This window comes from Talpa europaea (assembly GCF_964194135.1).
Source record: "Talpa europaea genome assembly, chromosome: X".
In the NCBI taxonomy this organism is placed as follows: domain Eukaryota; kingdom Metazoa; phylum Chordata; class Mammalia; order Eulipotyphla; family Talpidae; genus Talpa; species Talpa europaea.
The window spans coordinates 10,836,479-10,862,176 of record NC_140081.1 but is presented as its reverse complement, the minus strand read 5'-3'; the positions used below and the strand labels follow the sequence as shown (position 1 = coordinate 10,862,176).

The following is a 25,698-nucleotide window of genomic DNA, read 5'->3' as shown; positions in this document are numbered from 1 at the left end:
AACACACTAATTCGAAGGGATATATGCACTGCTATATGCATTGCAGCACTATTCACAATAATAGTCACGTTGTGGAAACAACCTAATTGCCCAATGACAGAGCAGTAGATTAAGAAGATGTAGTATATATACAGTAGAATACTACTCAGCTATTTAAAAACAATGAAATCTTGTCATTTGTGACAACATGGATGGAACTACAGGGGATTATACAAAGCAAAATAAGTCAGAAGGAGAAAGTCTGATATAAGATTATTTTTACTCACATATAGAATATAAAGAAACAAAACAAAGGAACAGACAAAACTAAACCAAACAAACCTTAGAAATCTGTAGAACTGAGGTCACTAGAGGGAGAGGTGGCCCAATGGACGATGGTGGAGGACTATGGTGTCTTGGTGGCGCATGTGGTGTGCTAACATACTTCGAAGGACGTGTGAACCTGTACCTCTGAATCATATACAGTGTTGGAAACCAACATTATCTCAATGAAAAATAATACAATTTTTAAAAAGTGATCTAGGGCCTCTCTGGTGGCACAGCACTATGAAGCACTCCGCAGCCTCTGCAGTATGAGTTCGATCCCCAGCCAGGGAGCTGACCCACATGGCGCAGGAGACCTCTGCTGTCTCGCCCGCTACTAGCTTCAGCAGTGTATTTCCGTAGATATGCCTGCTCTGCTCCCCACTCTGTCTCTGGTGAATCCTCTCACCGTTCACACTTCTGGCCTGTACCCAGTTCTTGTATGCATAAATAAATAAATCTTTAAAAAAAAAAGCTATCTAGACTTTAAATGGGGAATAATAAAAATTGCTGGAAAAAAATTCTGACCTGCATCATCAATTACATGGAAATTTTAACACTTAATTTCAAGGCTAACCATATTTTGAGCCAAATTACCTTTTGTAAATTTTCTACCATGAAAACCAACATGCTACACACATTGGAGTTCAGAAAGACAGGCTTTCATAGTTGAAATGTTGCCACTTTACACAGAGGCACCTCTATATTAGAAGTGTGTTGGAGGAGTGCAAGGATTCAAATAGTTTAAATACTGTCCAAGTGACAGATCCTCTGAAAACATCCAGTGGGTATAAGATGCTAAATGCTTTTAAAATTTAGCTAAAATAATTTTGCACTTTGCATTAATTAAGACCATGGATTGAAGACTTTAATTGGAAATAAAATGACATCTTGTAGTAACTTAATCATAATTCCTTTCACATATCTTTCTCTTTGGGATTATATTAGTCAATGAGGCTAGTAAGAAAGGAAGAGAGGAAAACCTTAAGAAGCTCCAAAGTTAATTTCTCAGGATTTTACTAATAATCAGTGTTGGAGTTAGCCCAGGAATACGGGGTTTCTTCTCTCAGTGATGAATTCAGGACCATTCATTATACAAAACTCCAATCCTTTTCTTTTCAAAATAAATCAGAGATGTGTATGATTACTGCATTTTTTTTGTTTGAAGTGCCCTCCCAGTCAGTGTACAGTGCTTACAAAATATTCTAGAGGCTAAGTGAAGAATTAATGGAGGATTGGAACATAAACCATGGATATAACTTTCTGTTGTTTTAATTACTTGCTCAAATGTCTCCAGTCATTAAGGCAATCAATGTAGAAGTTTTAGTCATTTCTTCTTTAACAAGATTGGACTTAACACTTGACATTTTCTATTCCCAGGGATCTATTTGCTCCATGATTGTTGGGAAATTGTTTTGCAGTGATACCAGTAATTCTATAAGGAATCCAGATTATATAACACCATGCAAAGATCTCTCCAATTAGTACTTACTACTTTAGATTTTATCACAAATAAGATTTATATAGAAAATGGCTTTTCTGCATGACAAAAATAAGAAGACATTCAACATGTCGACTGTTAGGACAAGCCTCAACTTAAGAACAGAAGTTTTCCCAAATGCTTATCTATAAAACAGCTGCTTGGAATATAAGACACAAAGAAATTTATCTTTATTATATGGATATTGAAGAGGAGCTGGAAAATTGTATTTTAGCATTTGCCATCAAATATCAGTTTCACTGGCAGATTAAAAAGCAAAAAAGTTCCATTGTATAAATATATTTGGAGAACAATAAGTTAACCCAAATTCAGTAATTTGTTCAAAGCCCTTAATATGCTAATGTGCAGTTATTAATCTCCAAAAGGGGAAGAAAATATGCAGAGGTTCCCAATCTTAACCCCAGTATCTTTCTTTCATACAGACTCTTAGAACCTGTGAGCTAAGGAACTATTTAGGAAAATGCAGTATTACTTAAGCCACATTGTGACTTGAAAGCAAACACTAATCACTCTACTTAAATTTTATTAGCTGCCATTTATTAGCATTTATTAGCTTCCCCCCCTCAAACCCCCCTCCAGGGGAAGATGCATTCTGATTTTAACTAAAGACAATGGGTACCCTCCTGTTCCAGGATGCCATGCTTAGGTTTTGTATTGTAGGACTGGGTAGGTAGGTGATTCCAGACACCCACAGTCTTTTTTTTTTTAAATAAATTTTATTTTTATATTCCCCATACAATTGCAACCCCCTTATTTTGACCCCAATCCCTCCCCTCCCCACCCCCCACCCCCCATAGAGTGTCTCTGGTTCATAGTTTTTTGTTGATTTTGATTTTTACTTTCTTATAGTTATTCATTTTCCTGGTCCCTTATTTAAGTTTTCTAGATTCCTGCTATGAGTGAGACCATCCGGTATTTTTCTTTTTCTTTCTGGCTTATTTCGCTGAGCATGATCCCTTCCAGCGCCATCCATGTTGCTGCAAATTGCATGTGTTTATCTTTTTTGAATGCTGAGTAATATTCCATGGTGTATATGTACCACATCTTGATCCAGTCATCTATTTTTGGGCATCTGGGCTGTTTCCAAAGCTTAGCTATTGTAAATAGTGCTGCTATAAACATAGGGGCGCAGGTGCTCTTTGGAATGGATGTTTCTGTGTCCTTTGGGTAAATACCTAGGAGTGGAATTGCTGGATCCTATGGAAGCTCTATGTTTAGTAGGTCCAGAAATCTCCACACAGCTCTCCATAGTGGTTGGACCAGTTTGCACTCCCACCAACCGTGCAGGAGAGTTCCTTTTTCTCCACACCCTCGCCAACATTTGTTGTTGCTAGTTCTTTTAATATGTGCCATTCTCACTGGAGACACCCACAGTCTTAAACTACTGCCCAGAGTATGTGCTAAGTGTGAATACATAGGGGGCAGTAACTTCCCAGATTCTTTGAGTTAAAAAAGACAGGTCCTTTTTGTTAGATGAAAGCTGAGTTTTATTTTGTAGCCATATATAACCTGCTTTTGTCTGTTAAGTGGATTCTTCTTAAGTTAGCTAGGGTTTTGCAGCAGCAGCACTCCTGACATTACACACCAGATGGTTCCTTATTGTTGGGAGCTGTCCTGTGCACTTTAGGACATTTTGTAGTCTCCTGAGCCCTACCCACAGTATACACCAACTAAAAATGTCCCCATTGTCAAATACCCCTGGGGGGGTTACTTTCTAGTTGAGAATGAATCAATTATTTCAAATCTTGGCTTTCCCATCTGTGTTTAAGGGAAGCCCTATTTCATCTACTTCCTATCTTTTTTATTCATTAATGTATTTGAGCAATTTATTCCCTCTGATGTCACATCAGCTTTGTTGATTTGGTTTTCTAGTTTTTCCATTTTGTCCACATATTAATGGTCTGGAAATTATTATATCAGTTTTTCTTTCTTAATCTTAGTGTTTTACTCATTACATAGTCACTTCAATTCTTTCAGGGTGATCTTTGCTTGCCAGGTTTTACTTCTTTCAGAGTCTCCAATTATTTTACTTATTTTAAAGACTATTATCTCTATCCTTTTATAAAAAAAGCAAGTAGGTTTAAACTTTAAAAATGTGTGGGATCTGAATTATTTTCAGGATTCTTTCTGATGCTTTGAGGCCCTTCTGCTCAGTTTGTAAGTTACTGATTTCCAAAATTCAATTTACAAGAAAACTGGATCAGAGTAGTGTCTAAATGTCATTAGCTATTTGAATGCTCTTACTTCCATTTTCACAAAGTCCGGCAAACCAAAAGACACGAACAAACATTAGTCATTTCTTTTAACTGCTATCATTTAAATGGCTGATTATTGGGTAGGTAGAGAGAACAAACCAAGAGAACACTTCTGGTCCTTTTTTCCTCTATGAAGTCCCTCCACAGGAGAGGGGGAGATGTTAATTTGATTCATCAGCACTTGCCAATCATTGGGACACTTTGATTTATGAGCAGCAATAATTTATCATACCATTTAGGCACTATTTCTTGGGTACTTTCTATGAGGCAAGAAAAGTGCTAAGTATTTGACATACATTATCTCATTTAGTCCTCATAAAAACACTGAGTAGTATTGCTATACCATTTTACAGATAGGAAACAAAAGCATACTGGTTAAGTTGCAAGTTCAAGGTCAATCAATTACTAAAGGTCAAGCTGTTATACCAAATTCAGGTCTATCTGACCTCTAAACTCATGTTCTGCTATTTCTATCAGTAAAATTATACAAATTAAGGAAGACTGCCTTCCCTAGGTAATTAAATTTTACATTAGAAATAAACTTTTCTATTTCTATGGCAAAATACTGCTAAACTACTTTTCTATCAATTACAAGATCCCTTAACACCATAACCTTGACGTTCAAAATTATTTTGTTAAGCTAACCAACATGCAGTCTTTATGAAACGTATTCAATAATCCAAAGGAATAAGAATTCTTATGAATATAGTATACATCCCATACTTCCACATTTTTGATTCGTTAATTTCTATTTGTATGGTTACTTCTGCTTCCGAAGTGGTATATTTTACTTGAACACAGAAATTTCCTATAGTCAGAATTCCATCTTTTTTTTTTTGGGGGGGGGGCGTCTAGCATAGCTGATGAATGACAATGGAATTTTACCAGATAAAGATTATATTAAAAAATCACAGAAAAGAGAACAGGCCTGGATTTGGAAGTAAAGAACTATGAATGTACTGTGCGTATCTGCTCCTTCAAGAAATGTTTGAAATAATGCTGTAATTATAATTTTATTGCCCAAAGGACAAAAGGAAGTTGAAAGACAAGGAGAAAGGGAATGTTGAAGTACATGGAGAGAACCTGGAACCTATAGGTAATGTTCTCACTTCATGTTGATGAAACTCAGTTTACAATATCATTGTCCACAGGCCCTTCATCACTTACTGTTTACATGGAGAAAAGGTTTTCTCTTGTCCCAACTACTCAAGTGGCAATGCTGAGGTACAATAGTACAGAAATTAATTTTCCTCATCGCACAATGTGTACAAATAACATTTCTGAGGAACATTTCTAAATTACCAGCTGTGCACCCATTCATGTGCTTTTGTGAGGTTTTGGATTTTCAATAAATGAGAAAAGATCTGGATTCCTTCAAAACATTACTATTTGTGATATTAAAATGTTTACCTCCTATTCTCATAAAATCTGACAACTCATGACTACAAAGGGACTCAGCCAACTGTGTAAACCTCTTAGCAGTCGTCTATGCATAGAGACGTACAATGATGGAAAAACAAGGGCAAGGAACCTCTGGATAGCAACTGATAGCATCAGATTTGAACCTTTGTCTTTGAAGCATGTGTAGATGAGACAGAGGGTTAAGGTGATTTAATGCTATCCCTTTCCCCATTTGATTTTCATATTAAAATGTCTTCATTTAAAAAAACTGAACTGTTTATTCATGGCATTTATTCTTCTAAGAATTTTAAGTGGCTATATTAATATTATTTACATGTTAAGATCTTTAAACATTTATTTTTTTCCCCCAAGCTATACTGAGGTATAATTGATAAAACTGTACACATTACGGTGTGCAATATGTGGTGATGAGTTGATAGATGTACACACTGTGAAACAATTACCACAATCAAGCTATTTAACAGCCATCACCTCACATAGTTACTTACCCTTTTTATTGATGGTGAGAACCCTTAAGATCTGTTCTCTTAGCAACATTAACGTTTCAATGTAAAAATGACAACAGTGAAAATAAATACCTAATGGGCACTTTCTAGGCAATTCACAATGTGCTGTCATTAAATTCTCACAATAGGTGTACGAGAGAGATATTATCATCTTCATTTCATGAATGAAAAAACTGAGGCCTAGAGTCACATCTCCAAAGTCACACTGGAATAATTAGATGGCAGAGAGGATTACTAAGCGTGGCTGCTGCTGTAGCCAATGTGAGAGACCACTAAGCCAGGTTGCTTCCCCTACTGTCTCTGTTTCTAGAAATTATTCTTATCTATCTTTGCAGGAAAGTAAAACCTATTTTATGTTCTCTGCATTACAAAGCATATATCATATCGATGCTCATTTTATTCCTCAATGTAGCCATCTTTTACTAAGGTCTGTCAAGGCCACGACTACGTAAATGTGTTTATTGTAGTGTCAGTATATAAAACATGTACAAGAACTTGCAAAATCAGACTTAGTTCTGCTTGCCTGAAATCAAATGCTTGAATTTGGAAGGAGTAATACATTTTTTTGAAATTGTTTTCCTATTATTTGGCAAATTATTTTAATTACATTTAGTTAGTACCATTGGTAGAGTCAGCAAATATCTATGGGTACTTAATCACAATTCAACCACTTATTAGATGGATAAGTTATATAACCCTTCTGTAAAATCAGGATTCTATTAGTGGTATTTATCTCACAGGTTAGTTGTGAGGATTAGATGAGTTAATGCCTCTTAAATGGTTAGAACAATGCTTGGTATCCAGGATATAGAACAGCACAAGGGGCACTGTTTACTTATTTTCTTTTTTTTTTTTTTAATAGAGGCATGTTTTATTTATTTATTTGTTTGTTCGTTTGTTTGTTTATACATGCACTGGGTACAGTCAGAAGCGTGGGAGGGTGAGAGAATTCACCAGAGCCAGAGCGGGGAGCAGAGCAGGCAGAAGGACCAAAGTACACTGCTGAGGGGAGCAGCGGGCGGCAGGAGAGGTCTGCGCGCCATGTGGGACCCTCCTCCGGTGGCCGGGGAGCAGCCGGGGATCGAACCGGCGCCGCAGAGGCCGCGGGCAGCTTCGCAACCCAGCGCTCAACCGCTGCGCCACCGGGGAGGCCCTGTTTACTTATTTTCTAGAAGGGCCATTCATGTCTATTCATGCTACACTTGCCTAATAACTTAGGGCGAATAACTGAACTTCATTTAGCTCATTCTAAGGCACAACTAATGGGTCTGTGATATAAAATGAGAACCCTGGTTAAACTTTCTTTACTGCTGTGTTTCTCTGTCACTGCAACTTTCCTAACTACTTTCCTCCTATATCTAATTTTAAAATATGAATGTACCAAGAGAATATAACATGTACATACATGTTTTCACCAAATTCATATGCTAAGAATTGTATGTTTCACCTTTGCCTTTCAAAATCCTGTCTAGAGTATTATAATCTTAACTATAAACTCTCTTGGAGCAAACAGGCAATCTGGAAAGTTAATAGCTTGGCTAAGTTCACATACTTCAAGTTAAGGGTATTTGTGACTAATTAAATTGAGCACCATAAGGCCAAAGGACATATACTGTGCACTTTTAGTTAGGTATTATACCAAAAAAAAATGCTTATAAGTTTAAATAACTGTCACTTCCAGAAAATATCATATGTGATTTTTTTTTTTGTACTTCAGGTAATTTTTGCAATCACAAAACAGGATGATGTACTTTCACTATCATTATTTTTAAATCCAGGAGGAAATTGTCACACTTGGGGGGGGGGGTCCATGCCATGGGACTATTTCCTAGGTTAAATAAAGAAGTCACTCACTATTGCTTATGAAAGTTTAAAGTACTGGGGCCATGTCGATCTGGCCTGTGATATTTATATGAACCTTCAGCTATAAGACCTGGGTTTGAGAAGGTGCCAGATGCTTGCTGTGGATAAATGGCATTTTGAAACCCTGAATGAAGACTACTTATCACCTAAAAACTCAGTATCAATGTTATTTCTATTTATGTGACTCTCAAGGCAGACTGTGGGGCTTCAGCTCCAGCATTTTGTCACAACTTCCTGTTTACCTAAAGTGACAGCAACGCATATGTTGATTTGTTCCTTTCCTCTGGGTCTGGGTTAGGACTGCTTTCCAGGGAGGATTTATGATTTATTCACCTTTGCCTCCCCAGGCCTTAGCTGCCTTTACATACACAACAAATATTAGCTGGATGTGTTAATCTTCGGGAAATATGCAACAAATTCCTGAACGTTCCATGCAGGTTTTATTGTTTAAGATCTAATTTAAAAAATTAAATACACTAAACTACTAGTTACCTAAAACAACCTTCAGTTTGTGCTAGGAGATATGTACAGGTATCGGCACTGAAGGTTGATATTAATATTTCAGGTTCAAAAATCAGGATCAAAGGTTTAAAACAGAACTTCCTTGTATCTCTTTTAAACATATATACATTTATTTTCTCCTAAGTTGTTTACAAAAATATATAAAATGCCTATAGAATTTCTAAATTTTCTAAAATTGTTTTTTATTGGGAAAAATGATTTAGGGAACATGATGGCACTAAGGACTTTAAACTGCAGTCTGAAGAGACCACCAATTCATCCTCATTCAAGACTCTGGTAAATATATTTTCTATAAGCTATCACCAACAGCTTTATTGACTAAAATTTCCCCTTAAACATTCTAATCTTCTTCAATACAAGTGAAAACATAAGATAAGGAAGTATTCATATAGGTTGTTGCTTATCCAATAGCAATAGGCAGCTAGTAAGTACTTGTAGAATGAATGACTACAAATAAAAATCTTACATAATGTGATGAGACAGAAAGAACAATAACACAGAGGGTAGGCCTCTGTACTGCAGCAGTTTACTAGGTAATAGGAGAAAAGCAAAGGTGCAAAGATCTCAAATTATGACACTTCAAAATAAGTTTCATCAAAGTGGTATAATTGAGGAGCTATGCTAACGAATATTTATTCTTATTTAAAAAGCACATGTGAGGAGAAAAACAAAGCGAGGTAAGTATGGTTCCTACTCTCTGGGATCACTTTGGGAAAAAGTTAACATACCTAATGTTACCAAAGAACTGTAAGGAAAGAGGTACTTGGTGACTAAACTTGATGGGGCCATAGGAGGGAGGCATATGACCATAATAGACAAGTAAGGGGGGAAGGTGAAAAGACAAAGTCAGAAACAACATTTCTTTGGCTCAGTTCCCAGTGATCAAGTATGGACTAATCAGCAGGGATACTGTCCTTCCCCGTAGCATAAGCTTCTCACCGAAAGCAATTACTCTGAAAACTGGAAAGGGAAGGGTACAGACTTCCAATTAAATCCATTCATTCTTGCAATAAGATCACAGGCTTTACTACTTTAACTTTAAGCAACTTATCTGCAAATCTTTCAGCTATACTACATCAATTTTAAGTATCTGTGATGCATCACTCTCTTTCTTGGTCATGCATGGAAAAGCAGAAGCCAAAGACAAAAATTCCTAGGAACACGGCTAACTCTAGGCCCATCTAAACTTTAAATATGGTATGTTCATCCTATTTAAAATCCACATCCATTTAAATTTTAGTTTCTTAAAAATACCAAAGTTAAGATGATACCTTCCCTAGACAAATCTAGCTAAAGATATTTTTAATTCCTTAAGAATAAAGGAGATAATGGGCCCATGATGAGTGGTATTTCGGTAGGAATATTCTATTTAGGATTAGTTATTTTAAATTAGTCAAGTTGACAGTACATGTTCATTTTTTTAAAAAGGAAAAAAGAAACCCTGAATTATTCCAATTTGGCAACATCTGACATACAAAAATTACATGTAATTCTAAAGGATTTCAGAAATCACTGAATGAGCTAAAACGCTACCTATTGTTTTTCTTATCTTTGGAAGAGCTAGAATTTTTCACGTCATGCCTCATGTTGTTGAAATTCTATTTAGAAGCATACAACAGACACATATCAATCATAAAGATTCAAAAGCTATTAGGTGATTTTCATAATACAAAACTCCATGAAGAAAAAATTGAGATTTCAATACCAGATAAATGTTCTTATGCCAATGTAAGAGAAGAACTCTTACCATAAGTTGGGGTGCTTTCTCGTCTTCCTTGACTACTTGATCTTCCTTTTTCATATTCATAGCAATACAAGACAGTATCTTCCTCAACAATATTAAATCGCTTTCGATATTCTTGATCCAGAAACGAATTTGGTGATTCAGATCCCTTATGTACTGGCTTGCCGACCATATGTCCTCTGAGGTCTTCGCAAGGAAGGTTTCCTTTTTCATCCCTAAAAAAAGGGTAGATAGAGCAAAGGAGAAACACAGGGAGGAGTGAGGGTTGTAAAATGGTAGAGAGTGTCTAAAATAGTAATGATGTCCTATCCATACAAAATATCTTCTGATCTTTCCAAACTTTCTTTGAAATGTAGAGGGCAATTTTCTAAGTATTCCTATTTTGTGGGGGAAAAATGTGGTGCTCAGTGAGGTTAAATGACTTGGTAAACGTCACAAAGCTAAAAAATGACAGAGCTAGACAAGGGGCAGGGATCTTCCCATGCCTGCTCTAGTCCATTTTTCACTGTACTATGTTATCAAAGGAAATCATCCTAGCACATAAATTGCTCAAGAGAGTAGGTATAATGTTAATAGTATAGCTTCCTTCTGCCAGTTTATCTAATTGATTTATGGTAATATTTACAGTGCTTAAATAAAAAAAAGAAGTGTTTAGGAACTACCACCTCTGTAAGAGTACTATAGCCTTAAGAACCAAATTAGCACTAAATAAACATATCATGAAAATTTCAAAAAACATATTATTGATTTCAATTAAACCTAAATGAAAAGAATTACTGTCAGTATTTAAACTCTATGTAACTCGTCTAACAGTAAAAGGACTTATTCATAGAATTCATTCTAAATGCATAGATCAAAATTTCATTACATATCAGCAACACTGCTTATGTAGAAAGCATAGATAAACTTAATATGAAGTTTAAGAGTGGAATCTAAGATGATGGCAAGTTGTTTTTTTCTTTGTAGGATTCTAAAGAGAAAGATCTCTAGGAATCCCTGAAACTGTTACTCAAAATTGAGGTGACTGGGCACATTTTCACTGGTATTTTGGAAGAACTATCCTATTTAGGATTGGTTATATTGAACCTTGTTAACTTCCTGAAATATTTCATTGACTAGATATGAAATTTTTGTTAGGACATGACTATGGATGTAAATGATTCTTTCCTTGTGGATCATTAAATTTATTTTTTCCTAGTATTTAATTGTTTCCAGTTCTACCCTAAACAGTGCCATCAGTGTTATCAAACCAGGTAAAATTTTAATTTATATTAAGTGCAAATACTGAATTTTTAAACCAACCAAACAAACTGAATTATAACAAGACAAAATTTTTTTGAATTGACATGTTGTAAGATGATGAAAATATATATCTAATGTCAGTTACAAAATATGAGTTTCAATCCAGCAAAACCCATTGTACTATAGTATATGCAGTTTCTGTATCTGTATACAAATGTTTAGTTTTGACCAAAAGAAGAGAATGATATCCTAGTATTTGAAATATGTACAAAGTAGTAAATCACATTCAAGATTAACTCAATCAACAAGTTACTTTACGTATTTAATTCATCACAAGGTGATGCTTCCATTTGCTCATTCATTTTAAAAAAATTGCTTGTTATCAAATTGTAACTATATAGCTAGTTCTTACGGAATATGAGAAGAATAACTATAACATTCTGGCAGAACTTTATTTTCAGTTAGCTAAATAATTTTCCTGAACAAACTGCTGGGTACTTGTAGCTTCTGTCAGTCTTCTAGCAAAAAGAAATTGGCATTGCAGTTAGCTTGAGAACAGACTTGAGGAACGCATGGCACCAGAGTGAGGTCATGTCAACCATAATGGGCAGATTTTTCTACGAGGCCTGTGACATGAATGTTTAATGCAGCTGAGATCAGAGGGTGACCCTATCTAAGATAATTCACCATGCTCTATTTATATAGACACATCATATGGCAGGAAATTGGAAGGGCTGGTACTGCTTTCTTTATAATGATATGAAAGAGGAGCCTTATACCAATGAGAAAGATTTATTAAACATGTCTATACAGAATGCATTCAAATTAGGTTGAATTAAAAAAGTATAAGGCAAGAACGAATTTGGCTGCAGCATGAATACATGTAATGTGTACAGAAGAGTGTGTGTATTTATGTATGTACTCACATTATGAGTCCTTGAAGAACTCAATATATTAATTTGTTCTGCTGTAAAGAATTTTTAAAAACTTTTCTTAATGTTATGAACTTATATAATTAATGTATACTTTTGCTCCAAAAAGGCTTTAAGGGAAAAGATGATAAGTTAGAACACAGCTTTAGTGGACTTTATATTTAAGGGACCATAGTAAAATTAATTTAGCACTTAAACTTCATAGTTGTGCAAAGTTCTACAAATTATTGATTTTTCTGATAGCAAAAGAAATCTGGTTAAGTATACAGATGCACAATATGCCATCAGTAATGAAGCTATATATAATAGATATCGTATATACAGTCTTAAGTATATAATGACTCACGATATATAAGAGAACTGACCAAACTTCACATACATGAGTGTTTCTTTTTCTTCTTTCAGGAAAAAGGTACTTTTGCAACTATTTCTTTTTCCTCTGGAATAAATGTGCTCAAATAATTGAAAAAAAAACCTCTACTTAGTAACTTGACAACTAGCCCTACCATTCTTAAAGTTTTGGTGATTTTAAGATGTGGAAACTTTTATTATTTATGATTCAAATTAAACATAATTTATGTATATTCACATAATACCAAGATGCCAAGACTATGTTTATATTTTTTAAATAGGAGAAAAGAAATGTTCAGATGAGTTAAATTAGGTGAGCTAACTCATTCTTAAAATGAAAAAATGAAAAAAGGTGTCAAGGCTGTATCTATAAAAAGAATGACAACTACAAAAAATTTTGTCCGTAACTTAGAGTCAAATGAGAAAATGCGGGTAACTTAATCAAGGCTGGAGTACAAAGTGACTGTGATACATATGGGTTATTCTGATGGTGCTGTGTCAAACAATTGTGTGACTGGGTAACTAATAATTTGAATCAAAATATATTGAGAATAGTCTGCTAACTACATCAGAAAGCAATTCAAGTGAAATAATAAACACGAATTATGAATTTTACTTAAAAGTACAGAGCTCACAGTTTCTGTAAAATACTGACAAAGAAAGTACCACTACATTGGTACTTCAACCTCTCGAATTCTCTACAAGTTCTGAACAGCATGCGAAGGCTTCTTATTGACTTTCATATATTGTCTTAATCATATCTGCAACACACTCAGAGGACACAAATGGACCATTTCACTCTTTTGTCTGGTGAAGTGCATTTACTATATTTTCTGTTTAGGAAAATTTTTATAGTCAGTTCCTCCCTACCCATGAGAAAAGGAAAGAACATTACAGAACTTCAGAGATTTGATGAAAATAATCTTCTTAAGTTTATCTGTACATGTAGCCCTTTGAATAAGGTCTCTAAAACAATAATTTGTATGAAATGATCTTTGCAATTAAAATGCAAGCAAACCAAAAAAAGAGCTACTTCCTATTTGAAAAGCACACGCTAATATTGTTCCTCATGCAAGAGTATTTGGAAACTCTGAGACCATCTTAATAGAATTCAAATGTGACTATGACTAGGGTATCAGATCTATAGATCTGATTTCAAAATTGAACATAAGAGTATAAATTATAGGGCCTCCCCTGTGGCGCAGAGGTTGAGAGCTGGGTTGTGAAGCTACCTGCAGCCTCTGCAGCGCGGTTCGACACCCGGCCACCAGGCGAGGGTCCCACATGGCGCACAGACCTCTCCTGCCGCCCGCTGCTCCCCTCAGCAGTGTACTTCATAGGTCTGCCTACTCTGCTCTCCCTTCTGGCTCTGGTGAATTCTCTCACCCTCCCGCGCTTTTGACTGTACCCAGTGCTTGTATAAATAAATAAATAAATCTTTAAAAAAAAAGAGTATAAATTATATATTAGAAAGATTTATGAAATATCAGCCTTGTAAATTCTATCTTCTCATAAACCACATTCCCATAGATAGGTTTAATTTTCAAAAATAACAACTACAATGTTTATAAAACTGAGATAGTTTTGCTACTAATGACAACATGGTATTTGCAGACAGCATGCTGTCATGTAGCACTTAGATGTAAAACACCAGTACCATAATATCTAATACAATGAAACATTAGATGTAATAAACAATGAAAATTAATTAAAACAAGGAATTTCAATTCTTTTATCTACTGAAGAAATTGAATATTAAGAATGACTTGAAAATAAGAGACCTTAAAATACTGTTTTTGAATGGCTGCACAACTAGTTTGTTGTAAACTGAATCAAATTCTTTGTGATTTGCATTAATTATCTCCATTGAGTGCTGGCCCTTTTCCATATTTTTTCTATTTCACAAGGCTGGAGAATCAGAATGCTTTTGGACAGAATGTATTACGGCATAGAGTTGTATTCTTCCACACCTGCCAGGAATTTCAAATAGGAATCTGGAAATGAAATGGAAATAATAGCCTCAAGAAATCTAGAAAATAGGCTTTAAGGGCAAGTCATTCTCTTGCAAACTCTACTTTCTGAAAGAAACATTAATAAGAATAATCAAGTGAAAATTCTATATACAGGAATATTAGAGGGAAAACATGCTTCCTCATCACGTGCAGTTAAGAAGAGACAAATGTCATCTATAAATTTTTCTTTCATAAAAGAGGTATGAAGTGCTTTAAAGTAACCTGAGATTTCCTGGGGCTTTGTAGGCAAAGAGCCTCACTTATTAAAATTGTTCTAATTGTTACTTAACGTTACTTTCCTATTGTATAACAGGCATGATACTTAATGCATAAGTGTTTAATATAAATTAGTTATTATTATTAACCAAAATGTATTTTCTATAATGTAATAATTATTCAAGGTGTTTATTTCATGATTTGCATGCAGTTAGGTTAGTCTTCAGATAGAAACTGCCTAGAACAACAAGATGGTTAATTTTATACCTGGGAATGTATGGTTCTGCAGGAGGAGGGGGGATGTAGAGATCCTGAAGGGCAGAACTGTCTCTTTTGGTGGGAGTACTGATGGTGCTGGAAGGCGTGGCAACGCTGCTTGTGGGACTTCTAGGTATAAGAGGCTGGTTAAAATGAAAAAGAAAATACATACGCACACAAACAACACACAAAACAACAACGACACATAGTTATCATTTTTAAGTGATCTATTTCTGCAAAGTTTTTTTTTATTTTGGCTGAAATCAAGAAGCATGTTATTTAAATACATGGCTAGTACTTTGAATCTCCAAAAACATATAATTTATTACTTTAGTTTCCAACTTAGTTCCCAACTCACCTTAGTCTGTGGTATAACCACTTAAATGCTATTTATAAGGTAGTTTTACCATGCAATGTTGGATAGTGGGAAGATTTATCTCACAGTCAGAAATTTATTTAAATTAAATTTGCTTTGTTAGACTCCCACCTTTAAAAGAAAGATAATAAAAAAACAACTTATAAAGAAATATATTTCAGATCTTTTCCCAAAAAGAGACACAGCATGCTCTTAAGTAGAATGTCACAGATTCCGAGGAAAGGTTACAAAAGTGGTGTATGAAAGGCCAATATGAGAGAACATTTTCTATGAAAATGTACTTTTTCCATAAATATTAACAAAACTAATTGTCTTCTCAAAGTCATTTTATGGTACATCTTCAAAAGTATGGTGATTAGTGTGACACAATCATTTCACCTTTCAAAGGCACACACATATATCACTGCTTGAAATAATCTTCAGTGGCATATCTACAGATCTCATATTTGTGCCTGTATTAAGTATTAAATAGAAAGTTGGGTTTTTAAAAGTCAAGATAGTTTATCTATCAAATTAAAGACCACATCAGGATGCATTAAGAGCACTCCCAAATCTAAGCTTCACAGCACTTGGAAATGATCTTGTGGTTTAAGAAATTACTCTAACGTGAAAATAAAATCCACGTATTTCATGCTTATTATCTTACAGCTCTTACTGATTACCTACACATACAATGATATTAAAAATAAGAACTTTAGAGCAATCGCGAACACAAAAATAATGATCACAAAATAAACTGTATCTTCACATGACAAGATGTTGCCATTTCAGCCAGTATGCAAACACTTTTGGCATATCTATATAGATCCACAGTTCTATTACTTTAACACTTATTAAATGGACAATCAAAAAATGGCACATTACAACTATTTAAATTGTGACAATACTTTTATACAGATAAACAGAATTTGTTCAAAAAGCCAAGCATGAAATACAATGTACAATGCAGTCACTGGGGTAGGCTACACAGTTTGTGACTCAGGTCATGGTTTCTGACCTTCCTTGTTACACAGCTCACCTTAATAGCTTGAAATCACACATCCTACCAAAATGAATGTTAAGGTTTGATCTATCTGAGATAGAATTTAAAGAGAGAGAGAAGTTGGTAATTTATTTTCAGATTCTACAATATCCCATCTCATATGATGCAAAAAAAGCCAGAAATTTTATATGCTGAAGAATTTTAAGATATTATGAAATCTGTGCAGTAAAGACTATATTTAACTATGCTGATTTGGGATTTAAATTATATGTATCTCTTACAAACAAAAATCTTGGCAATGGGAAATTCTGATATTATATAGGTAATCAGGAGTCACCTATACAGATGAACACCATGAAGCCTGAGGAAATGAAAAATTATATTCTTTCTAAGGATATACCATATGCCTCTACAATACATCTTTGAACGACAGGTTCTTTAGATCAAGTATTTAAACAATTCTTTCTATATAGTCACTGCCATGTGACTCTGTTTGTATTTGCTTTTCTGTTTTTCAGAACATTTTGGTATTAAAGACAGATGACATGAAACAAAAATTTCACTGTTGAAAGGTAAAGAAAAGATTCATTATACAGTACATTACTTCCCAATACTTTCTAACAGATGCACTGAGAGAAAAATTTATACTCAGTATGCTTTTTAAATGCCGTAATATATCTCTTATTTTAAAATCTCCTAATCCTGTAAGTGAACTGAAAAACAATTTCTAAAAATATAAGCATTAAAAAAAATTCTCACTTAAAATTTTATATCCTTTTCTCTCTTTGAGATTCCCTATTTCTGTTTTGAAGACTTCACTCCTTTTATTTTACCATCAATAGGACTAAAGGCAAGTTTTCTTCATTAGAACATAACCCTGCCCGTCTCAAATAAAGAGGAAGGAGTGAGAAAAGGCGTGGTAGAAGTCTATGGTTACAAGTCTATTATAAGTACACTTATTTAGAGTGAGGGGTAAGGACCAACCATATTTCTTTCTGCCTGGACTAATAACAGAAACGTCTTACTTTGGGTACTTGGTCTTTCCCCTTCCAGGCAATTTAAATAATGGCCTTGCCAACTCCATTCAAATTTCTATTTTCTCTAGGTTTCTACTCTCAACAAGGCATTGATTGCTAATAATGTTATCAGTTAATAAGATCAGCTAAATAAATACTTAGAAGACTTTTACATATATTTAAAAAGAGAACAGAGTTGATTGTGCCAACTTGTTAGTGAGAAATTCTTAGTTATAACAATAATTCAGCTGGTTGAAAAAAACAACTTGTTCTTTGCAGAGAACAAAAGAAATTAATACTGTTGTTTAACTCAGCTGGCTAGTTACTTTATTAACTGGTAAATCATAGAAAATATCTCAACTAGTTTACCTTGCAGAAATCATCTGACTAAGTAATATGCCTTATTAAATATTCAGTATGTTCAGTTAATGTTCAAGTTAATTCAAACTAAAAAAAAGACAGTAAGCAATGGAAATGTAAGACATAATAAATACAAACTTCATGTGGGAAAATGAAAATTGCTACTCAATCCAAAAGGAAATCTTTGTAATAATTTAAAATTATAATCTCTTAAAAATTTTTTTCCAAATTTGGATGAGAATTAAAAGAGCACAAAATTAAATGATCAAAAAATGCAAAGTACATTAAAGAACATTAAAAGATAGGCAAAATATGACTAAATCAGGCACAGAATAAATGATGCTATTAGCTGAAGTTATTAGCAAGACATTCCTAGTTGTAACAAGTGGCATTAAAATGACACCTACCAACAATAATCATATTTAATTGTAAGAAAATACCCCAAAAAGTAACAAATACAGATTCCCTCAATTCAAAAAAGGAGTTCCTTTAATATTAAATTTAAATTTTAGTAGGGAATTTTGTTTTTTAGAGAGAAAAAAAGATCTTAATATTTGAGTATAATAACCCAGAGGATAGCTTTTCCTACACTGGCACGATTTACTTTCAATTATTTGTTCATAACACAGTATGAGAAAAGCAGATACCATGGTACAATAAAGAACTTCCAATTTAAGTAAAAAAAGGGTATTTTTTTTTTTTTACCACATTGTCATTTTGATTTTTCCTCTCATATTGGTAAAATTTGTATAGGAAGAGAATTACGAATGATCATCACTTGTGGATAAAATACATTTTAAGAATGCATCTTGTTACTCAAGTAAGCCTATCTAAATGGGCCTAGTAACATAAAGCTCTCCTTCAACAGATTCAGTGAGATGTTAGCAGAAAAGACATGTTCGAGTTTATGTTATTACACTTCTAAAATAAGTATATATAGATTTCTAGGGGAACTGACTTGTATATATTATTAAAATTCCAAATAAAAGCATCATATATTAACTCTTTAAATATATATTAATAATCCTAGGTCGAATTAATGATAATTGCTGTTAACAGGACTCAGAAATCTACTAGGTAAAATGTGTATCTACATTTTTCATAGCACTTGTTTGAATTATATATTTTCAAATTGTATACCACAATGTAGTATGGCACAAACCTTCCTCTGAATCATGAGTGGCGACTTTGGCAATAATATCCTACACTCAGGAAGATTGTGATTATTGTAAAATGAAAGTTTCAGCTTTTGTAAAAGATCAATTAAGTCTCACTTTAAATCCTCTGATGGCACAGGTCTTTTCTTTGTGTCCCCAATACTAAGGTAACTGAGCATTTCTGGAAGGTGTTAATGCACTTCTAAAACCTCAATGGTCTTAAAGACTAAGAGAAAAGAACTTCTACATTTGAGGTTTTACTTGAAACATTTTACATTTTAATAACTTTTGGTATAGTTGTGCCTCTGTCTAGTACGTGACCTAGCTTTCACAGAATTATAGAAAGTCTTGAATAAAACCAATGACATAAAGACAACCCCAGCATTAAAGATTAAAACAGTGCATTACGTTGTTATATCTAAAATTTACTGATGTAAAGATCACAAAGAACTTGCTTTGCCTTCCAGGGGGAAAATAACCATTGAAATATGAATGATTACATCAAGTATAAAACCTGGCCATTTAGTTTATTCACTCTTGGGAATAAGCACAGACTCAAAGGTCTCAAAATATCCCATTATTCTAGCACAAAACATTTATACAAATCCTTAGTTCAAACATATTTTCATTATAATTCCCGACACAAGTACCAGAATATTATTTTATGTTAGCGACTCCCTTCTTAATCTCTAAACAAATGATTCAGAAAAAAGTATGGTCTGGATTTGGGGAGGCAAAACATTGCATACAATCTTTTACGTTTCTTAACCATATAATGAGTATGAGATGTAATTCAGAAATTACTGGGTATACTTTTTCCTGGGTAAGTTTTTAAGTAGTAAATTATTTGAAAAGAAGCTAAGCAAGAGAAACACATGTATTCAAAATCTTCTCACAGTTTTTTCCATAGCTTGTATAAATACAAGTTTGAGTCGTCTTTTTATATAAGCATGTAATCTTTCCTTTCCTATCAGACTACGAAGAAACCAATTTTTTCTGATCACAGATTTGATCAAGAAACCATATCTGTACAGGTTAAAAAAATGCAGATATATGTGCATTAAAATATGTATGTAGTTACACAATATACGACTAATGTAGACTTCAGAGTCATCCTACAAAATGGGTTTTCCCCACTGAGTCATCATATCTGCCAAACTGTATTGAAAATACTAGTATATTTAATCTTGTGCTGTCTAGTTTTATAGGCATAGTTAATACTGCAACATTAAAACTAGACTTCCAATTTTGTCAAGTTACCAAACATCATTTTTGGAATATTAACTAAAGAAAGATGAGAAACTAAAGAATAAAGAAACTAAAATACAACTGTTGCATTTTAGGTGTGATTATTTGTCATCAGTGTTAACATTTTGAAAGCATTTGGCTGAAAAACACAAATGTGATTTAGATTCTTTAATTAACTTGCTTAAAACATTGGTGAACAAAATTTGAAGTGACAATTGCTTGCAGCTATTTAATAATTTGAGCATGGAAAACACATAATTGTTTCTGCCTCCCAGTCAACACAATTACATTTTTAGTTAAAATTTATTTTCTTTAGTATAATATCTATTATTAGTTCTCTTCCTCTTCAAAACATGCTTTTAAAACAAATCTCTCAGAAACACAGCAACTTTTGTTATTAATGGGTTTTTCAATTAACCCAACCCAAAATTTTGATACTGAAATAAATTTTTATAACTTGTTTTTTTATTTTGACAGAATGACTTGAACCATTCATATCTGTATTATTTGAAAAGTAACATAAGGAGTGTTCAGTTTTTATACCAGTTTAGAGATAGAATTTACTGCTATGACTGTTTTCTTTCCATTTCCTTTTTTGCTCAGTCATTTAAACATCCTGTAAAAATCTTATCAAGGCAATGCTAAACAATAAAATTAATATGAAAAGCACAAAACCACACAACAAACTATCACACTGATAAAAGAGATTTATGGATTAGAATCCAGTTTAGGAACATAGTTCTAATGATACAGCTTGATGTCATTTTATACAAAAATGTCTTTAATGAAACCTTTATCAGTATGTTGAATTCCTGCATTGATTTTATTTTTAGCGATCATTTCTGAGATGCCTTCTCATAAAAAAGCTGTATTTTTAAATTTTTTTTTTAAAGTTGTTGATTTCCAGTGCTGTCAATCAACATTCTTGTCAGTGTCCAGCTAATTCTCCCTTACATCTCTTGTAGAAGAAAATGACACCACTCATGCACGCCTGTGATCTATGCACACTAATTTAAAACCACAAACATCTAAAACTATAGCTTAAGGCTTATCCACAGTTCCCTAGGATTTTTTCATCTAATTGGTAGAGCTTGACCATAAGCAATCACCATGCTTACCAAAATCCAGGATATTAATAGCAGGTACTACTAAGGAGTTTTCAGAACACTTCTCAGGAAGCAGGGAATCCCTGCTTTGCTTTCTTAGGATAAAAGATTCTATCTCAGATAAAACATCTATACTATTTATAAATAGGTGTAGAGGACAACAGAATTCAATTCCAGATTAAAACTGAAGTAGTATTTGACTAAAGTATCTTTTAAGTTTTCAGTTAAATTGCAAAAACGTTTGAGAAATCAGGAATTTACAAAAGAGCTGTCAAATTTCATGAAATGTACTAATGGAATTGCTCTGTGAGCATGAGGTTGAATTGTATGCTTTTGTTTATTTGGCTATAATTCCATGGTTGATTTTTAAAAAGACAATCCAAATCAGAATTCTTCATTAAAGTTGATTAATAATATAATTTATTTTTAGAAATATGATTAGAAATAAAACTTGTGCTTTCATTAACAAGTGGTATTCCTTAACAATCTTATACCTTAAGGGTAGATAAAATTATGTTTTATTTGTGTAGGTACAAATTTTTTCCCTGTTAGTTTAAGAAAAAGTATTCCCTATGTTAGGATAAAGTTGGTCTTTTTCTTTTAGATGCACATATTAATGTCCACCTCCCCATTATGTAAACTTTGCCATATTTTATCTGAAAATTCTACTAGGTAAATTAAACCTAATATAGTATAAGAAAAAAATGAACTAGATATACTGCACTAAGGAAATGTCATATCTTGTTCCTTTTTGTAACCTCTGTTTTAAATACATTATTGGCATGCCCTATGAAAAGACACAACCTAATGTTCAATTCTTTAGGTTTGAACACTGAAGATTCATAATCTGGTAAATTAGTGGGCGTTTAACTCCAACATATCTGCACACATACCAGAAACAAGAATACAGTAAGAATGGTACTGTGTCTATACAGAGGATGGTTACCCCATTAAGCACTTATGTTTTACATTTGAAGTCCTTAGCAGGAAAAATATATGGCCTTAGGCAAAGTCAGGAAAGAATCAAAACTGCCTTTAAGACCTTCTCATTCCACTATTTCTTTTGACTTTCCCCTCCTCTGGAGGCATTTGACCTTCAATCTACAGATCCTGGTACCCTCAAGTATTGACCATCATTGGTTGTATCAAAATATACATTCCATAAAAATTCTGACCAGTTTCCAGATATGCTTCTAGCACAGGCCAAAGTCACAATATCAAGAAAAAACTCTCTAATGGTAAGATTTTAGGTCTTCAAAATAGATTCTGGGGAGATCTGGTAGTGGTGGTGGTGGTATGGTCTATTAGAGGACTTATCCATTGCCCTTATTCCTAAAACCTTGTTTTACCAGGTGGAAGAATTTAATTAAAACTAATACCCTTCCTTTTACTCTTTAAAAAGTCAGCAACTGAGAAACCATTTTCAAAGAAGTTGAAAGCATGTTTGTTTCCCTCACCCCAAATTCCCTATAGTGTTGTTTATCTATTAGTGGTTAAACTTGGACAATACATTTTAGGTGGACAAAATTCAGTTGAAATAGCAAATTTAGGAAAATGTTGATGGGTATAACCACTTAGGTAAATGCTAAGTTTCTTTTTTCCTGATTTTAACATACTGAACAAGTAAATTTAAAAATATAATCAGAGTACCTGAATAGGCACTGGGAAATAAATATAATTAGTGATCTGATGAGGTGCATTTCTTGGCATTTAGGAATGGACCTAGAAACAGTACCTTAAAAATCTATTATAATTATATTATAATTAAGGAATGATGTGAGGTAATTTAAAAAATTAAAGTCTTTGTTCTCTAGCTTTAAATACACATACCAAATCAATGTTTATCACAAAGGAAATGTTGGACTTTTAATTATCTCAGCATTTTATATAAAAGTGATTCTTAAATGGATACTGTCATTACCTTAATTCTCCACTTTAGTTTGTGCTGGGGAACAAATTATCAGTTTATTTTCCAGAGATATTCTCTCAAACATATTTCATGGATCAACAGATACTAGTGTTCTTTGGCATTCAAAGTGAAATACAGAACCCAGTTGTTAAATTTAATTATACTTATATAGAGAAGAACACTTAGTGGCTGAAAGGATCTCTTCTTCAGGGTTCCCACTTCTGACACTTTGAAGAAGGATCTTTAGGGGGTACATGTCAATAGGAAGCTACAGAGTAGAACAACAAAGCAACTTATAATGCAGTGAGAAAATAAAATGAAGTGATGGGAAAGTCTGAACTGTTGATCTATGATTTAATGAGTCAAACACTGAACTCTAGTGATCATCAAAAATTTCTGATCATATACACTGCAAGTCAAATGTATTTGGACATATTAATACAGTTTTACATATATTCATTTGAAAAATACTCACATGAAAAATTTAAAGACCTTAATGTTACAACAGTTTATATATTTTTGTTACTTAAGTGTAACATCAACTTTCAGGCCAATACGTAGTAAAGCTTTACAGAATGAAAAATCATTATAATCTATATGGTCATTTACATGTAAAGGAGAATTTGCTTATCAGGAAAAAAATCTGAGTGTTCTGTTACTACTATAGAACTTAGTAACAATTTACGTAGTGAAAACACCTGTATTTTCACATATTGCTTTTCTTTTTAGCCTCAACAAATGGCAATATTCTATTTCAATGGGCATTTAAAATTTTTAAAAATTAGACTTCTAGAATGGTAATAGTCTCCTATTTTTAAAATGTAAGCTTCACAAAGTTTATCCTATGATGTGTTTAAAGATTATATCCTGAAATGAAAGAAAATGTATCATCTCCTTGCCTTTCATCTATCAGAATCATGTTTTTAATAACTTACTAGATAACTCTGCTTCTTAATGAATATGATTTATCTTTACACAGAATATATTTTAGAATAATGTCATGCTTAAGAAAAATGCAGAAAGTCTAACACAACAATTTCTCTATTTCTGCCACATTACAGGGTGGAAAAGAAAAAAGACCAGTCAGGAGGACTGTACTAGGACCATTTTAATTAGTACCTAAAACTTACTTTACCTATTGTTTATAAATAACTATTATTATCTTATGACCTGATTTAAAAAATTCTATGAACTACCATTTAGTTTCTTAGATGGTAAAACTTTTCAACAGAAGGTTGTATCCACAAATGAAATCTCTTATTTTCATTTCTATCTATATTTCGGCTTGAAAAAACTTGTTGTTTTTAATATTGCTTTAAATGTTTACAGATTAAAATAGAATTTACTGTTTGGGTTTTAGTTATAGTAACTTTCAGATTTCATCACAATTAAGCCTACTAGGATAAGCTGTGAAGAGATCATTTCACAAACAAATTTTCAAAAGCATACAAGATTAATCCATATGCTGCTGAGATGAGGCACAATAAAGAAGCATTACTGAGATAATCTATGGCTAAAATGATGGTGTATGACTTATGATTAAGCTTCATTACCTGCAGAGCAAGGGGCTTCCATCTCATATTTTTCAGTAAAGCTGGTGCTGAGGTAAGCATGCTCTGAGGTCGCTTTTTCAAAGTTAAGATAACACCACTCGGGTCCTCTCGTAGTGCATTCACCAAATTTTTCAACTGCCACCCCACCTGGTAACCAGCAAAATCATTACAATAAAATTGAGGTACAGTATTCAAAGATTTAATGTCTCCCCCTTTAATAAGATTAGTAAAAAAAGAAGAAAATCACATCATTGGCGTACCATCCTATCAATTTTCAGGAGATATACTCAAGAAAGAAATTTTATCTTTGAATTGATTAACCATGTCATTGTATCAGAGTCCACATAATTATAACATAATGGACATTTACCTTGTCAAAGCAGAGACTTAAAACGGTATTCTCCCAGTGGAGTAATTTAGAATTTAAAGAAATTATGTCATCGTTAATGCTGCACAAGGTGTAGATCTCAGTTCTGTTACAAGCACAATTTAAAAATCTGCATGGCTAAAAACAAGGATTTGGCATTCCTGGACTTGCAAACTACACCACATGCTCTCTCATCACCATCTTTTAGAGATACATGGTACAATATCTCTAAATTAGACTGACATTATACTACTAATAGCTGGCACTGACACCCAGGCAACATTCTGACGCCTGGAAGACAGCATCAATAAAATAAGCCTTTATCATACGATAGAGATAGAATAAGAAAATGACAATGTAATGCTATTCCAATGCAGTAGCTATTGGAAACCTGTTCTAAACGACCTTACAAACTTAAAAGTATAATTTGTTAAATTTAATGAAGTCATTCTATTTGAATATCATCTAAAACATATTGTATAATTAAACCAAAGTAC

At 33.4% G+C, this 25,698-nt stretch overlaps 1 protein-coding gene across 4 annotated transcripts in view; it reads right to left on the bottom strand.

Annotated features, from left to right (window-relative positions):
- The window catches only part of CNKSR2 (connector enhancer of kinase suppressor of Ras 2), a gene marked incomplete at both ends in the record, with an annotated part of 238,038 nt that overhangs the window by 82,461 nt on the left and 129,879 nt on the right, over positions 1-25,698 (bottom strand). For 2 of the 4 annotated variants that reach the window (XM_084259165.1, XM_084259166.1), the window contains 3 exons: positions 10,120-10,331; positions 15,137-15,270; positions 24,835-24,981. In XM_084259165.1, the coding sequence (XP_084115291.1) occupies positions 10,120-10,331; positions 15,137-15,270; positions 24,835-24,981 (493 nt within the window). The remainder of the gene's footprint in view (positions 1-10,119; positions 10,332-15,136; positions 15,271-24,834; positions 24,982-25,698) is intronic. The other 2 variants (XM_084259167.1, XM_084259168.1) reach the window with 1 other exon arrangement.